Here is an 18,263-nt window from a genome sequence, read left to right on the forward strand (position 1 = left end):
AATGACAGTGGTGCCAGATGAGGTACACACTGCAACTGTCAAGGTAAATATCTGTGTCTACCTGTACGAGGCAGGCTTTGTCCCGGCATTTCTATGAGCTGACGTACGTTTCTGTTTTGATGTGAATGCCGTAATTCTGATGTAGGTAAGCTATAACTCTATACCTAATAAAGGTTGCTTAGGTACTTTGCTCAAACGTGGAAGACTTGGAACAAATACAAGTTACAGAACAACACAACCTTACCTCAGGTAATCGAGTGGATCTTTATCCCCGAAAACAAGGGAAGATATCCGAGGTAGTTCTCTGCACAGACCTGCATTTGGAAAGTGCAAGGATGACAGACGAGCATCCAGCCAATGATTGGCTGGCCAAGAATGATCCGCTCAGATGACGACAACTTGCTCCAAGCTCCTACTGCTAAACGAGCGGCTCACAGCGGGACAATGTTCTGTTTTAACCCGCTACCAACCTGGAACTCGTCGCGATTATCTTCTACCCTCGGGGGGTTAGCATACATAGAAAACTCGATTACTGCAATTATCGCCGCGATATAATACTGTGGTAGGTACAGCCGCTGAAGTCGGTACTGTAGGTCGTAAGTGAGACTTACCTTGCATTATTTCGTGTTACACTTACCCTTGCTCATCGAGATTCTTCCCACCGACAGGAACGGAGTGACCGCATAGGTACCTATTACCCGAGTTAACAGCTCGAGATATTGGGTTCTTATGAATATTATCTTTCCATTAGGACCAACTCTACTAGTACTATCATTTCCCTTGCTTCCACGATATCAGTCGTTGTATTCCTCTTGCTCAAATAAGAACTGTTCATTCTGATTTGCTTCTGTTTTAGTGGTCCATCCATTTGGACGAGGGAGTAGCAACACTCCTGCATCCTACATTGTTCCAATGCAAGTCTCACGGCACGTATCAAATCGTGTTTCAGTGCACCACCCTCATCGCCAAAGGAATCGAGCATCAGCTACAGCTTGCAACCCATGTCTGCACCATCAAGTTTGGGCGGTACGTCGCTATGATTGTTGAGGGAACCCGCATCGAATCCTCAATTATCCTGGTGGCCAAGATGATACAATTCAGTACTCATGATGGTCAAGGAAGAAATACTCCAGCACAGGTCAAACTGTTGTTCCAGACACGCTAGACATGCCCATCACTGCAAAGGGCAGCTTTGTGGTATTCTTAGCAACGATGTCCCTGCGACGCATGAGCTTTACAGCCTGGTAAAGTGATCCAGAATTGGACCACAAAACTTGGTCAATGTGAGACAAGACCAGTACTGTATATCAAACCATCTTCTGCGTTCGCATCAACATTAAAGAATCTACTAAACCACCGAGTCGTCACAACAGTTTATTAGCCAGACTTCTTCACGGTAGTTCAAGCCTTCAACTGATTGAAATCATGACCAAATCTCGCCGAGTGACAAAATACTCTATCCCCAGCATCTTTCCACTTCTCAAAGCTCGCTTCCCGCCTTGCGCGTCTCTTCTCAATTGAATCCGGGTGATGGGATGGCGAGTGCCAGTCCCTCGATGCGTCTTTGAAGTCATCTCCTAGGATTTGGTTCTCGCTCCTGTAGCTGCTCCCTAGTTGCACAACCACAGAATAATTCGTCCTGTCATTGACGAGCCACTGATGTGGTTCCTCGCTGCTCAGAGGTTTGCGGTTGGTAGTCCAAGCCGATTGATGGCTATCCTGAGAATCCTGGTGAACCCAGGCAGACTCTTTCTTCTCTCGAGTACCACATTGGCCAGAAACCTGGGTATCTTGAATTGGTTCGTAGACGTTGGGTATTCTTGGGTATTTGCTAGGTTCCACCCACGAATTATAAAAATCGTCCGTCATGATGGGTTTGTGATGGTATGTTGCTGACATTGTTTGCATAGTATCAACACAGCTGGCGACACAGCTGAAGACGAAGCGTTGATTAGTTTTGAGATTGGGAGGGCACTCAAAAAGTCTTAAAGGGTTGCGGGCTTCGGGATTGTCATGTCGACAAAAGTCGGCAGTTCATGCAAATGAGCGCTCGCCCAAAGCTCACGCGCATTTTGCAACATGATGACCAGATTGGGGCCATATCACGCCAATATTGACCAACTACATGTCAGAATTAAGAACCACGTATTCGATTCCGTTCTAATATGCCAGGGCAGGCCTCAAAAAGTGGCTGTTGGGTATTGGGTGCCGAGTTGGGTGCCGTTGGGCTACAGCACATCTTAGCACATCACCTCACGTGTGAGGTTTGGAATTTCCATCTTCCTTCGAGAAGAGAGAAAGAGAAGGAGAAGGAGAAGGAGGCCTAGCCTAGTCGAGGCTGTGCTGCAGTATGCTTGTCATATGGGCCTTGCTTGTTGAGAAAAGCCCCCGAGATCATCCGCCAAAGTTGGTTCGCCAGCTTAACGCATGCACAGCCATAACCATGGCCAATCAGACAGGCATATTGTGTTGCTGAAATTACAATCCGAGCAAATTACATACAATCAACTCACCCACTTGAGCCTGAAAATGATACGCGAAGCACCAGCATTCTACGTCCTTTATAAATGAGGCGCTCCCCAAGGCAATCTAGAATTACAGTCACATACTGCCAAGAGCCAGGAAAAGTGCAACATGCTGTCCTTAAAAGCGACGAACAGCCCGGTCGCCATTTGCGGGCGATCCCCAATTTCACTCAGCACTCAACAATCTCTTGACTTACCTATGCGCGACTCGAAAAAGACGGAGCAAGAACCATGGAGTTTAGAGAACGATCATTCTCACGGGGGACTGACGAGAGGCTACCCAAACCTACAACGCGCATGAACGACGAGACTTGGGAAAGGTTCAAGCCTTTTCTATGCAATCTTTACAAGAAATACACACTGAGTGTCGTCATGAATGTCATGGAGAAGAAGTACGGTATTGTTCAAAGGTATCTCACCTATCAAGTACAATACCTAAAACCCTTGATGTTTGACTAACCCTTTCACCAAAAGCAAGCGGCAGTATGGCTATCGTTTCGAGAAATGGGGTATAAAAAAGTACAACGCAAATGAGAAGAAGACTTCTCATAATTCTCTATCACCTGGTGGCATTAACGACTCGATGGACTATGGTGATATTGGGGCCGAGTTCGACCGAGGAGCTCACTCCTTCAACCAATACCCCATGCCTGACCGTTGCGGCCCAGACACGCTAATGGCCGCCGTCGGATCAGAAATCATCGAGTGTGACGAGTCGCTGGACAGTCACAGGGCCGCAAAGGTTGTCGTTCCATATCCGTGGGCGACTGGGTCATCCGAGGAAGCAAACAAACTGGCTGCTGACTTTTGTGCCGCCATGCTCGATGACACAAACGCATTTGCCTTGTACGCGAGTCTCTACGAGGTCTTATCGAATAGCCAGTCTGTTCCTGAGACTCGTGAGTTTCTTGCCATTTGTTGTGCCCGTGTCGCTGGTAAACCAGACAATGCTCGTAGCGCCAGGGCGATTCTTGCAAGGGAATGGACCGGGACACCAACGACTCGGGTTTCAGACTCTCCATTTGTCCTATCGATGCTCAAAGCGTACGTGGGAAGTCACCAAGAAGATTCGGACAAATCGGCATTTGTCAAACAAATCAGTCGTAATGTCGAGCAACTGGTTGGCAGCGACGGATCACTTGGAGAGGTTTCACACAAGTACTCGTCTATCGATCTCGTAGCCTACTTCTTCCTCGATTATGCCCTCGAGATATATGATGATTGTTTTGACGATTCCAACCCTCCGAACTTTATGACTGAGCATCTCCTGAACGAATTCATCACGACACAACCTTTTATGAACGCTCTACGCAACGACTGTCCATCCCCCCTGAGTCTCTGTCTTAGGTGGTGCAAGGAACAGCTCCGACTCAACCATGCCGTGGCTCTACAAGATGCCCCAGTACAGCCAAGTACTGATATGCGTTGTTGGTGGTACAATATCCGTGTCTTTTGCACTCTCTGGGGAGTAATGACGCATTTGGTACGGGCGAATTGTGCCCCTGCGTGGTATACTCAGTGCGAGTCAGCCTTTGGGATCCCTCCATCAGAACTTCTCATTACACTGTCGTGGATGATTCGTGCTGAGGCAACTGCAACTGAGACTGATCGCATCATCTCTGATACCGAATTACTCACTCAGGCTGCTGATGGCGCAGACAAGCTACTCCAAGTCGACGAGTCGCAATTGTGGATAGACTTTCTCAAGAGGTTTACTTGGATGAACGAACTGGCCAACCCGGGTGATGCCGAGAGGTCTTTCGAAGCTGCTGTCCAGGACGAGCTGCGCAAATATGTTTCCAAGATGCTGAGAGTTGAGCTGCCACATCCGGCAGGGACCCAATCTACCAGTGTTGGCGGCGGTGTGGACTTTTACAGCTTTCCCCAGCATGGATTTCCTGACTTTGACATTAACTCTCAAATGGATTACTATTGACGGTCATCTACTTGTATAGCCTAGAGTCTCTAGAATCCACTTCTTTACTTGAGTTTGTTTCTGCTTGGCTCAAGATTCAATCTACGATGCATAGCATGTTCCATTCTTAAGCCGCAGTAAACTGATTCAATGGTGCAGACAGTACAATCAAACAGAACAAGACAGACAAACCCAGTCTATATGCCGCAGGGGTATAATCAGCAATAATCTTCCAGTACCGGCAGCTTCCTCATCCGCACGTCATGCTTGATGCCGCATCTAATAAACAAATAGAAAAGTCAAAGGAATATTGCGTCCTCTGCAGGTCTGACATAAATGGAGTAGCAATTATACGAAGCTTCCCGTCAACATCCAGTCCATATCTCATGTACTCTGGACACATTATTAGGTGTCCAATCCTATTCGTCCGTCACCAACTGCTCGCCTTCATCAAGTAGTTCTGTGACCTTGCGCACGTTCCCAATCAAACTTCGACCAAGATCGCCAAGAAGAAGTTTCTCGGCATTAGCAGGAAGACCAAGGTAGGTAGGCGGCTCGCGCTCGGGTAAGCGGTGGATCCAAGCATTGAAGTCCTGTAGACTGGTGCCAGAGGGCACAACAAGGCCGCCATCAGGCCCATCAACGAGTTTGTGGTCAACTTCGTAGGCGGCAGGAGTCAAGAACGACGTGGCGAGTTGAGAGAGCAGTCTAAAGTCCCCTTCGTCATCGATCTTGCCACCGTAAGTCTCAGTCACCATGTAGCGGAGCATCTCCCAAGGAATGTTCTGGGGAGCAATATTGGTCCGGTTTCCAGCCACTCCATCAATCCAAGTATCAACGATGAAAGCAGAACATTCATACTGCAATATGTTAGCTACAAATAGGATCCTGCTTGAATCCAGGGTTACTCACATCACTATCGTTAAACTCCCAGAATCCCCTCCAACCCAGATTGGGTGCGTATCGCAATCTTTCTTGCACCACTGCATGCAAGAAAGAGAGAAGCAAGTAAAGACGAGTTCTCTCGACAGGGCTCTTGGTAGCCCGTGTTGACAGGGAAGACATAGAGTCCTTCATGTTGGCCCTAACACCAGCGGGTTGCTCGTACATGAGTACGCGAGAAGCCCGGAGTAAGTTGACTGGGATCTTCAGGCTTGACTCCATGGACAGGAACAGACGGAAGTCTGAGTGAGGGTTGAGTGACCCCATGCGCTTCTCCAGACTCTGTAGCCAGGTAGGGGCCAAGTGAACGTTCTTGACCAAGACCCATGAGCCCGTTTGAGCGGCGTTGCTGATTGCTTTGTCTGCACTGGCCAGACCTTCGTTGGAACCCATGGCAATGTTTGTGCACTTGACACGCATTCTCTCCACCAAATTATCCACCTTGTAACTGGCATCGAAACCGGGGCTCGACACCAGAGAGATTGGCAGCGTAGCCGACACTTGAGTAACTGTCTCTTTGAGGTCTTCGACGACATCGAAGATGCCCGAGCCAAAAACTTCGTTAACGAAACGTTCAGCAACAGGAACAAACCGGTCCATCCTGAAAAGCTTCACGAGCAGAAGAGACAGGAGTGCTCGATTCATGGCCTCGGTCTTGTCATCCCAGATCTGTGGGACAGCGTTCTCGGCTAACTCCTCGGTAAAGAACTTGTCCCAATCCTTAGCAGAGACGGCGTCCAGCTTGTCCTTGAGAACACCGATCTTCTTAGCCTGAGTGAAGGCCGGATCTCTCTCATCGGGATCTGAAGACAGGTCCTTGCCTTCAACACGGCTATCAAGGATGATGTCAATCAAAGATTTATCCATCTTGTAGGGCGAGGCCTGTGCGAGGAGCATCCCAAGAGTCACACGGTCCTTCTGGAGCAGACCCAGAGCGGTTCGCTTGAACGTGTTGATAAAAAGATTCTTGACGATAACATCACGCCGGACATTGTGGTCAGTCTGGCCAGCCAAATTTTTGTTTCCGTGGAGCACCGACTGGAAAATGTCAAGGAAGTACTGGAGGGAGAATTGGTAGAAGTGGTTGAGGTAGTGGAGTTGTTCAAGAACAGCAAAGACGGCACTACAGGATCGGGCGACGATACTGTACTGTTGCGTAATCTCCTCGACTTCAGCCATGACACCTTCGGTGCTGCTCATCTTGCCAGAAATTTCTGCAGCCTCAGTCTTGAGAGTCTCTAGAGTTTCAATGACGTTGTCATCATCAAGAATGTTGCCACGAGACTCGTTGAGGGCCTGAAGTAGTCGTTTCTCCAGCTGTCGCAGATGGACCTTGAACTCTCCCTGAAGCTTGATGAGGTTGGAACGCCGCTCATCAACATCAGGACGCTCAGATTTAAGTACATCGTTAAGTGACTGTGTCTGCAGACTGCTCTGTGTGACAGTAAAGTTGACAAAAGTGGTTCGACTGCAAATATCAGGAGCGAAAGTAGCCGATGGGTCACGAGTGGACAGATAGATCTTGAAGGCAGGCGAAAAGTCGATCTCCTGTTTGCCAAGTTGAATGAGAACACGGCCGCCTGTCTTCTGGTATTCCTTGTTGAGGACGTGGTTGAGAATGGGGTCCAAATGCTCCGCATCCTGGATGAGAATGGGGTTTCCGAACCGAAGAGAGCTCTCGAGTTGCTTGGTAAATGTATCATCCAAGAAACTGGTCACTGTCAGGCGTCGATCTTTGCACTCTCTCTGCAGGAACTCTGTGACACGTCCTGAGGGGTCAATGATGAGAGGATAACGGTTGAAGCGCTTGAGAATGATGGCATTCTCTGTGCACAAGTCATCGACGGGAAGGGTGTTCTCTTGCCAACCCAGACGTTCATCTGCAGTCGACAAGTATTCCGTGACAGGGTTGGGGGATTTGTAATGTATGCCAGAGAGGTGAAGCTGGTGGAACCAATCATCCATCATCAACTTTCGGAAAGTTTGGTCATAGAGACCGCTGTAAGCCAAGAAAGCAGCAGCAACAAGGACATCTCCAACCAATGTGCTGATTTGGATCTCGAAAGACTTGCTGCCCTCTTCCCAGCGAACTCGTTCCGAAGACAAGCTGTCGAGAAGCCTGACACTGCGATCGACCTTGAACTGGACCTTGGACATCTCGGCTTTGATGGATTGTGTCTCGCTAATCAGCGCAGCATATTCCGTCTTGTATCTATTGATGCTAGATTCCAGGTCTGCAATCTTGTTCTGCACGGCCTTGGCGTCTGCCTTGGTGTTCAGAGCTTTCTCCTCCAATTCCTCAACCTCGAGCTTGAGAGGGCCAACACGATCAAGAATGTCAAAGTAGTTGACTTGAGCGCTTACCCATTGAACGAGGGGTCCGCAGGCTTTCGAGGCGCGGTTGACCTTCTCGAATGTGAATTCAGGGTTGGACAGGAAATCGTTACGCATCTTGTTTCTGAGGGCTTTGGTCATCTGCTTGGCGTTGTCGAACATGAGAATGCTAGCGATGAAATCATCCTTTCGTACGATGCCCTGTACGGCCTTCCAGTCGTTGATCCTGTGACCAAGAAGCGTACACACGGCGTCCATAGCAAGCCGCACACCTTGAGGTGGATTGCCCATGGACCTGACTTCAGTCAAGTGTTGACGCTTGATGTTACTGACGCTAGCCTTTGCTTCCTCGACTGCAGGTTCTGCCTTAGCCAGATCCTCCAGTACAACCTTCTTCCGTGACGCAACCTCAATTTCTTGTTTATCCAAAGCAGCCTGGATCTCAAGCGATGCGGTCTTTTCTTGCTCCGCCAGTCGTTGATCAGCCACCATTCGTTGCAGCTTCTCATTGGCCTCAGCATCCTTCTGCTCTAGTTGTTTCTTCTTCTCTGCCAGGCTCACTCTAAGATCTCGAACCTTGTCGACAGTGTCTCTGAGCTTCTCTAGGCCAACATTCAAGTGGCGTTGCTGTTCCTCGAGATCCTCCCGTTTCTCGTTATAAAGCTTGACGTACTGGGCAACGAAATCGAGGAAGTGACGAGGGGTCAGGAAAGTGACCTTGCCCTGTTGCTTGAAGAGCTTCTCATTGTACCGCTGCAAGGAGTAATGAATGTAGACCATGGAGTTGACAACCGTCTCGCGATGGGATGGGGGCAGCTGCAGGCCACGATAGGCCACAGGAACGGTATCAGGGCATTCGAAATTGCTTCGGTCTAGGTCAATAGACTGGGTGAGCTCATGGCCGACCTGGAACAGGGCTTGGTCAGACCAGTCACCGAACCAATTGAGAACACAACGGTTGAACAGGGCAGGACTGGTGGCAGCCTTGGAAGAGAGGCCGTCCTCAGGTGGGTTCATGGTGAAGACGACGTGTAGGTTCTTCACAATTTGCTGGGTAAACCACTTATACAACTCTTCTGGAGAGTCAAGGTGCAGGTTTTGTCGCTGAGCACCCTCCTTGCATGCTGTCATAAGAGCAGCGTATTCGTCTCCCTCAAAAAGACCGGGCACTTCAGCGTTGGCGAGGAGAGTGTTCATTCTTTCGAGAAATCCTGAATCCAAAACGTTTGACTCATCCATGATAAAGCAAATCTTCTCGCCCTTGCAGCCACAACGACGAAGAACGTCTCGAAGATCATCATCAAAGTCCTCAGCAGAATACTTGCCGTGAACCTTGATCTGGAAAACTTTGAGACCGTTCATCCAGGCCACGAAACGAGACAAGGTGGTTTTGCCACTACCACTCACACCAATCAAGATAAGATGACCTTGGGGCTGTCGGAAGACACGATCAATGCGCAACACATGCTCCAAGACGTCGTTGAACAGAATTAGAGGAACATCTACCTCCTCTTCGCAAAAGGTCTTCAATCTCGCCTTGACGAAATCTCTTAGCTGTTCACGGTCAACCGGAACGTAATTCTTGGACAACCAGTTCGAGAACAGAATAGGCCCTCCAAGGGCCTTCTCCTCGTCGATATTGGGAAAGTATTGGAGTGCAATGCGGCGCACGCTTTCGTCGGTCCACTGTCGCTCGTCTTCAGCCACCAGACGATCCTGGAACAGACGAAGAGCTTCGTGAGCCCAGATTCGGATTAGACCTTCAATAGATAAGGCCTCCAGAGGTCGTATGGCTTCGTAAACGCCACGAACCCATCGCGTTAGCTCACGGGGACTGTATACATAGTGGGGTTGAATCTTTGGCGTGAACCTCTGTTGGGATTCGAGATAGAAGCGAACCATGGCATGAGTAAGTGCCTCGGAGTATCCCCTGAGAGACGGAACAATCTTGAGAACAGCGGAATTGAAAGTGCCATAGATTTGGTTGAGGGACAGTTCACCAGGATAGTCGACCATGATCAGAGGTGCGTGTCGGAGGAATCGAGCACCCATAGGGGTACGTCCAGCATCTGTAGGAGGATTGCAAGCACCAACAAATTGAATGCGGTCGAGTGTAACCCAGGACTTATCGGACGTTCGCCAGAAACCGTTGTGCTCGACCATTTGGCGCAGGAAGGATATGGCGCGTTGAGTTCCGTATTTATCTGGTGCGGGCAAGTTGATCTCATCACAGAAAACAACAAGCCATCGACCGATTTGGGTTGGGGATAACATCACACCGTTCAGTGTCTTCTTGTACTCGCAGTATTGCTCAAAGGTTTTGATGAGCAGATCGGGTGTGGTTGCACTTGAGAAGTTCAGGCCGACGACCTCCATGTTTGGCAGCTTCCGAAGTGCACTGAATAAAGTCATTGTCTTACCAGAACCAGGAGGACCGCAGAGGAGTAGAGGCTTGTGCTCGGCAAGCCACGAGTACAGAACATCTTCGTGGCGAACAGTGTCCAGAGTAGGAATGACCACATCGGTCTGGGTAATAGAATGAGTGTTGACTTCCACAGAAGGAACCTGGTTTTGCCATGGCTCCCATTCAGATTTAGGTAAAGTAACATCGAAGTCGATGAGCGAGCTTGTGCCATCAAGAGGAGGTGAGCCAAAGTTTGCTAAAGCACAAAGCTCGTCGCCGAAGGCCTTTCTGTCATTTAGGGGGCAATCACCCGTGAGGGCCCAAACAAGTGCCAAGAGAAGCTTCTTTGAGATAAACGCTTCGATCTGTTCAGACTCGAGAGGGAAGTCAGAATGCTGGCCATTGTATTCAATTGCATCACGAACTGCTTTATTGAGCAGTGAGAAGAGAGTAGTCAGAACACGTGCGACTGTAAACTCCATGATGTGGTTGTAGGCCTCGGCTCGCTTCAAGGCCTGGAGAATGAGATCCTCCTCGGTAAGATAGATACGAAGCAAGGCAGCGAACTCGCTCTGCACAGACAGAGTCTTAGCAGGGTTCTGACCGGTGGCAACGCTGTCTTCATCCAAGTCCTCGAAGGGGACGCTGCTAAGAGTGGACAGATAGTTTTCAACCATCATGTTGGGTGACACAGTGTCCTCACTAAACCAGACCATACCGCAACGACTGACAGTAGCCAGGGTTGCATATTTGAGCGTCTCGACTTCAAACATGATTCGGACGTTGGATGGTAAATTGAGGCGCTCTCCGTTGGGAAGCGTGAGAAGCTTGTTGTCATCAAGAACACTGTTCAAATTTTCAACCCACTCAGGATCTACATCACCATCAAAGACGATCCAGTGTCGCTTCGAATCCTCACCACGGAGGTTGTCGACGATCTTTCGGAGGATGCTAGTGAACAGACCATCGGTCCACTCACGAGTGGTAGAGTCGAGATTTCCGTACAGAGCCTCCTTGGACATGACCTTGGAGTCGATCACATGTGAGACGCCCTCAACGCCCTCGACCTTCTGGAGTGCATCAAGCAAAAGTCTCCAGGCTGCTGATTTTCCAGAGCCAGAGTTGCCGACCATCATCACACCGTGGTGGATCTTCTGAATCTGATACAGCTGGAGAACCTTTGTCATCCAAAGCTCGTTGACCACAAGGTGACGTTCGGCAGCGAGGGTTCGGATAGCATCTTCCAATTCCACAAGGTTGGCTGGAACGTACTGCACACCAGGAAAGCAATCAGCTTCGATAGTCATCATGATGTCAACATCGGACTTGATCAGCTTAGGTGCAATGGTTTCTCGGATACTTTGCACAAGAATTTCGGGTTCGACGACCTCTTCGGCTCCAAGACTGCCCTCACCCAGACGAGCACGTTTTAGACCACCGGAACTGACAAGAACACTCTTCAGCGCACGCAGGCCGAAATCGTAATGTGCTTGCTTGGACAGCTTTCCAGAACATTGGTCAAAGAAGGGAACTGTGTGTTTGGATAATTGCTTGGCTTGGTTGAAGCCTTGGGAGTAAAGCATAACTTCAGCGATGAGCTCCTTATCTGGCTTGGACATGGCGACGCTTCGGAAAAGCTTCTTCAAGTTGTCGGGCAGATTGGAACGACCAGCATAACCAGGGTTCATGGTGATAAAGATGCCAGTGTTTTCGTTGACATGGAGCTGGCGGCCGACCAACTCAATTTGCGATTGGTCATCTTCAGCTCCTTGCTTCAGGCCTAGCTGAATGTTCTGAATCTGTTGAGAGACGGCCGAGAGAATTCGTTCCTCCAGACGATTGAACTCGTCAAAGCAACCCCAAGCACCAACCTGGCAAATACCAAGGAAAATGCGACCCATAGCTTGGAAATCGAAAGTGTCATCACAGCAGAAGACAAGAGTGAATCTACCCAGCTGCACACCGAGAGCCTTGACTGACTCTGTCTTACCTGTACCAGCGGGTCCATAAGGAGAACCACCAAGACGTTGGCACAAAGCTTGAGTAAGAGTAAGGAAACAACGATCAGTCAACGGGGTGCGAACAAGGCGTTCCGGAACTCCCAGGTATTCGAAACCATAGTTGAGTTTGGCATTTGCCATCTTGATGTAAAGGCGGTCGAGGAACTCGCCATCAGGGTTGTAGATGTATCTCATTTGTAGCTGCCAAAGGTAATGGCTGGTGGAATTGGCATTGGCGTTGATAAGCTTCTCGATTGTATCACGCTGGTGGACACATTCTGTAATCAGCTGTTCACACTTCTTCCTCAGGATAACTTCGAGTTCGCCAAGAACGGTGTCTGCAAGCACACGGAGAACTTCAACCTCCCGATCAAACAGCATCTTCAAATTGCTGCCGCCATCAGAAAGGGATTGTTCGACAGCTGTGGTCCAGGCAACTTGCGTGGCTAGAACTACAATCTGACTGGGATAGGCATCCATGAACGCATTTAATGCATCACGATCAATCTTCTCTGATTCGAAGATAGGGGTGTAATGATTGACAGCCTCGGCGAGGAGCTCGGCAAGGGTTGACTTCATGCCACCCTCCAAAAGGGCTAGCCAGTCGTTGATCTTGGGGGTTTTCGCCAAAGAAATCTCCTTCTTCAGCCGAACCACCTCACCTTCTTTGGAAGTGAAGCCAGATATAACAGTCTCATCGTCCATGACGAGGCCCGAGAGGCCCGCAAACATTTTCTTGAAGTGCTTGGCAATGCGTAACGTGTCGTTACTGTTACCAATCATCTCGAGCAAGTCTTCGTCACCCACGAAGTAGAATCGTGGGAATGAAACACGTTCCTTCTCCAGATACTCGCCAAGAGCCTTCTGGATCTTATTAAGCATTTCAGCCAGCCGTTCCAATGACTTTTGCACGTTGGGAATGTTGAGAACTTCCAAGACGTACGGTGCCTTGTTGGCTTTCTTCATAACGGCCAGGAACTCGCTGTTGATATTCTGGAAGCGTCCAGACTCAATAGGGAGGAGGTGCTTGATATCAGCGTTACCAGTGAAGACACCCTCGAGGTAAACCCATTGTCGCTGGACATCTATCCAGACATCAAAGAGCACATGAACGCGGTTGAGCTTGTCTTCCCAAGACACAGCTTCTTCCTCAAACTCTTTGTAGTAAGGAGAGTGCTTCATCGCCTGAAGTGAGTTAAGGTTTTCACTGCACTTGGCAAAAAGATCGTCCCAGCCGCGAATGAGACGGATCTTGTTTTGATAGCTGACCATCTCCAATGCGTAGTTTTGCCAAGTCTCGCGGACTTGTTTCAGAAATTCTTCGAGGGCCATCTCACCCTGGGCTTGGGCAATGATGTCTTTGACGATGACTTCGGTGGCAATCAGGTTAAGATCCCAAACATCACCAAGAGTCATGGAGCTAGGAGAAAATCGCTTCTGGGGCTTAATCTGTTTATAGATCTTAACCCAGTGACGCTCACGGATAGCGTCAGACTTCAGGTCGGATAGGATGGGGTTGACCTTGAGGAAGCCACGCAGAATGCCCTGTACATGCTCGAAAGCGGCATACTGGCGCATCCTGCTGGGCATGTCCTTGGTACTCTTGATAAGGTCATCAACCTTGGACCGGATCTTTCGTGGTTGAACAGCAGTCCAGAGAATATCGCGTGTTTCATTGAGACTCGCCCATATAGTAGAAAGATTTGACCAGACAGACTGAAAATCTCGTACCTCCTCTAGAGTAGATTCAAGAGAAGTATCCATGCTAGCGGGGATATCCAGTGCTTCTTTAGCCTTGACAACCATTTGGGCATCGTCCTGCAACTTCGAGATGCGTGCCTCGAAGGAGGACAAGGTAGCGGAAGCAACGTCAGGTTGAATGGTGCCAGACACTGGCTTCTCTTCATTCCATTGGGCGGCAATCTCGGCAATTCGTTCGTTAACCAACTTATCCTCAGCAGTGATCTTGGCTCTTAAAGCATCGCTCTGTTCTTGAACGATTCTGGACTTCTTCTCGAGAATCTCCTTCAGAGCCTCCCACTGGCTGTCTATCTGCTCAATGTGAAGCCAGTCATTAGGGAACTGGTACCGTTGTCTTACGAGCATGGATTGTCCTTGGCGAAACATATCAATCTCAGGCGCCCATGTTTTCACATTGCGTTTACAACTCTGGACGACTGTGATGAATTGCACGGCCTGTGCAGTTGATGAGGCGTCGGAGCTTTGACTCTCGAGATGCTTACGCGCCTTCTCAATCTCTGCATTAATGTCACGCATGCGATTGCCAAGGCGGCTGGCGAACTTCATCAGAATTTCATGTTGCCACTGGTCATACTTCGCGTTGACCTTGGTCTGCACTTGATCATAGTCAACAGTGAGATGTCCAAATTCCCGGCTGACCTCCTGCGTGTCAAAAGTTGAGCGATTTTTGCGGAGATCCTGCAAAAGCTGCAGCCATCGAGGGAGCGGCTCGCCGAGAGCATCGTAAACTTGTTCAGATTGAAGGTCCCAGAGTGACTGAAACTGGAGCCATTTGTCGACATACGCGCTAATCTCCTGAAGTTTCTTTTCAACCGAAATATAAACACGTTGCAGAAGTCCAGCGCATTCGGTGGGTAGGTCAGTAAACCGGGCCTCATCGTGAGCAGCAGTAGTGAGGCTCATCTGGTAACGTGTGGCCTTGATCTTGCGGAGATTGCAGACAATTCCAAGCCACTCGTGAAGGTGGAGGAACCAGCTCGCACGCGCAAACTCCAGAGGAGGGTCAAGGTAGATTACTTGGTTACGCATGACCACTTCAAGAACAAGACGCTTCATTGTGGGCGTTTCGGACTTGGTCTCATCAGTATTGGTCTTTCGACGAGTTTCCTCTTCGGGTGTATCATCCTCAAATGCGGCGATCCACGAGTGAACTGCACTCTGAAGACGCGTCAGGAGGATAGACTGGATCTTGGCGTTTAGCTCTCGCACCCAGAAGTCCAGGTTGACATATTGTTCCAGGTTCAATTGATCCACGGCCGATTGAATCGTATCCAAGCGACTATGGAACGCAGCTTCGTCATAGGGGCAAGTGTTGAGTTCCTTCAGCGCTTGTTCAACAGTGGTATGTATGAAGTTCAAAGAAACTGCCTTCTGCTGGAGAACCGATACAGCTGCTGCAAATCCACGGATGAACATACCATGCTTGCTCTCAGTATTCTTGGCCAGACCGAAATCAGTTCCACCAGGTAGCAAGGGGCGAGTCTGTCTATTTTCAGAGTAGAATAACTCGTGCGAGTTGATGAAGGATTCCCATCGTAGTGGGACACCCTCCCCGATGAGCCTGTAGACATCATTTCGATAACCATTAAGAAGGACAGACTCCTCACCCATAGCAGAAATCTGGCGCAAAGTTTGTGAAAGGGTTCTCACACTCTCCATGAGGCTAACAGCATAGGGATAGACTCGCTTCGCATCCTTGGATACAGTCGTCACAGCATGTGGGACTGAGTACGATTGCCAAGTAAGATTACGAGTCTCCTTGAACAAGGTGATGACTTGCGGGTCAAAGTTCACAGCAAGCTCGAGAATACCACCAGCGGATCTTACACGAGCAATATCGAAAAGCTGTCCCGAAATTGAAATCTTGCGACGTCCGACGTCATTTAGCCAGGCATCGTAGATTCGGCTCGTGTCGAGTTTCTGCTTGAATAGTTCACTCTCCTCCTGAAGCTTATGACCTTCGGCGTGCAAAGTCCAGTCCGGACCAAGAACAGCTTCAACCTTTCGCATGTATCCATCAAGCTGGAACTCGATTTGACGAGCCCAGATGATAGCACCCGAAACAGGAGGGAGATCGCGTAGCTGAGCCATAGCGTGAGTTTCTGAATGGCCATACTGTTGCTTGAACCGCTCGTGGAGGCCGTTGATCGCTTGCTTGACGTGATCCATAAGCTGGTTCTGGTATTCCTGAATGGCGCCACGAATCTTTGGACGCACGAAAAGGGCGTTGAATTTGGAGAATACTCGGAACATCTCGTTGGCAGTCTTCGCTGTAGCCAGTCGCTCTCGAAGTCTGCGGATGATGGAGTTTTCTACACGGGTCGTACGCTCGTTGTAGAGGTTCTCGGCTCGTACCCATCGTTCCTTGCCCTGGTCCGTAACATCGAGAAGATCAACATTCTGAAGAGCCTCCCAAGCCTGCTTAACCTCCTCCACAGCATCGACGTTACCAATCTCTTCAACGATGATGCCATTGGATTCGGTGGCCTCGGTAACGCCAGGAATAGTTGCTTGAGGGCCAAGGACGGTGACGATCGTACGCTGGAGCTGCTCGTGGTTGTCCCGGAAAGTGCTGACATACTTGATTCTCGCCTCAAGTTCGGAATGCTTCTTGACAATCTTGATGGGAATGAATTTCTCGTTCCTTCGCCGGGTGACCTCACGAGCTACATTGGTGAACTCCTTGACGTTTTCCTCCCAAATTTGGAAAATCTGGTCACATGTTTGCATGATGTTCTTGAATTGCTGATAATCCAGATTAACCAATTCAGTTCCTGTCAGCAGCCTATGAAGCACATCGTCGAGATCAGCAGAGATGGCCTCGACAAGAGGAAGAGCCCTGCGGATGGGGTAAGGACAGATCCTCAGCTTCTTATTCAGATGGCTGAAGATCTGATGAATGGCTTCCCCTACTTTCGGCAGAGAAGTAGCAGACAGCAACTCGTCGAGGGGAAAGTCTCGCATAAGCTGGTTGTACTTCTGCACCTTATCCATAGCCTCCTTCAAGCCAGTGTCAGCTGTGAAACTGACAGTCGCCTGAAAACGCTTGGCGTGCTTGAGAATCTCCAGCGTCAAGAGAACGCCCTCACTACGGAGCTGGCCCTCGATACCCTCCAGAGCTGACTCCATGGACAACCAGAAATTGACTTCCTGGCTCGCGGTGCTGAACTCCTGGTTCGCATTTGATGAAGGGTCCTTGGTCAGCTTGGTGATTCCTTGGATAGACTTGATCCAGGTGTTGACGTTCGCTTGCAATCGGTTGAGAAAGGTGCTGTCCTGGAGAAGGTTCTGTGGAATTCCATCGATGGAAGGTCGGTTATTGTGAGCCTCGGCGTCATCGAGGACATTCTGAACGATAGAATGAAACGTAAGGGATATCTCGGGGATATCGACGTTCTGCTGGAGATGCAGCAAGCTCAGTTCCAAGTCGTTCAATCGTTTCTTCGTTACAGGAATTCCAGTCTTTGCATCAACATCAGCTCGACCTCTTGATCCGTTCGCCAGTTGCTGGCTCTTAGTATTGGCATCAAAGTAAGGTACCAGGGCATGGTGGACCTGAGAATGAAGAACCTCCCAAGGAGAGAGTACCGAGCCCTGTTCTCCAACTCCAGCGTTGAGAGATGCAGGACCAGGCAAATTAGTAATAAATATTTGAGATGTAAGGGGTCGAGCTGGGTCTATAGGCTGGGGAGACTTGATGAGGACAAGGGAAGCGACAGTCGTCGGGGACGATGAGATCTCGGTCGACAAGGTGTAGTTGTAAGAGACGGGCGCTATTTCACATTAGCAAGCCATGGCTATCATAAAATTAGAATGAACGAACAAGAAGGGTCAGCTCCAGGCTCAACTGCAGACGAATTTGCGAAATCTTTCTGGATGTAAAGCACATTCTGAGTATCGCTCGCAAAGCGTGTGCATCGTGAAATGGTCTCGCTATAGCGAGACTTATGCAGCAAGCTTCCCACTTGTTCGAGTTCATCTCGTGTAGCTCCAAGTGCGACCTCACAGACGGAGGCGAGATGTTCGACAACGCGTTCCGGTTCGATGGTAGGGAAGGTCGGGGAGGATGTTACGCCGTTGGCGGAAGCCCCAGGGCTCGGCACGGAGGGCGAAGTGACCTCCATAGTGACAAGAGGGCCGGAAGAAGAGAGTATGTGACCGTCTTAATGGCGCGAGATCATTTCCGAATCGTCAGTGGGCTATGGGTAAAGGACGCAATCGAGAAGGTTGTATGTGGCGGTCGAGCAAGCTTCGGGTTGGGCGCAAACGTGGTGACAAGTTAGATATTAAAAGGCTTTAGCAAAATCAAAAGATGAGCTCAAAGACTAAGGAGCGTGTAGTTGACGATCAACTGTAGATGGTCGTGAAATGAAGTCGCAGAA

General features: G+C 49.5%; 3 protein-coding genes; 1 reads left to right on the forward strand and 2 right to left on the reverse strand.

Annotated features, from left to right (window-relative positions):
* Positions 1-1,401: 1,401 nt before the first annotated feature.
* On the reverse strand, positions 1,402-1,869 carry FFUJ_04481 (uncharacterized protein; the record flags this gene model as incomplete). The annotated part of the gene is made up of 1 exon (XM_023572228.1): positions 1,402-1,869. The coding sequence occupies one exon, from the start codon at positions 1,867-1,869 to the stop codon at positions 1,402-1,404; it is 468 nt and encodes a 155-aa protein (XP_023426391.1).
* Positions 1,870-2,756: 887 nt separating this feature from the next.
* FFUJ_04480 (uncharacterized protein) lies at positions 2,757-4,461 on the forward strand (the record flags this gene model as incomplete). XM_023572229.1 has 2 exons in its annotated part: positions 2,757-2,935; positions 3,000-4,461. 2 exons carry the CDS (start codon positions 2,757-2,759, stop codon positions 4,459-4,461), a joined length of 1,641 nt encoding a protein of 546 aa, XP_023426392.1.
* Positions 4,462-4,859: 398 nt separating this feature from the next.
* FFUJ_04479 (probable dynein heavy chain, cytosolic) lies at positions 4,860-18,005 on the reverse strand (the record flags this gene model as incomplete). XM_023572231.1 has 3 exons in its annotated part: positions 4,860-5,300; positions 5,353-17,654; positions 17,705-18,005. 3 exons carry the CDS (start codon positions 18,003-18,005, stop codon positions 4,860-4,862), a joined length of 13,044 nt encoding a protein of 4,347 aa, XP_023426393.1.
* Between the last annotated feature and the right edge of the window lie 258 nt (positions 18,006-18,263).

Source organism: Fusarium fujikuroi, chromosome FFUJ_chr02 (assembly GCF_900079805.1).
Source record: "Fusarium fujikuroi IMI 58289 draft genome, chromosome FFUJ_chr02".
Classification (NCBI taxonomy): domain Eukaryota; kingdom Fungi; phylum Ascomycota; class Sordariomycetes; order Hypocreales; family Nectriaceae; genus Fusarium; species Fusarium fujikuroi.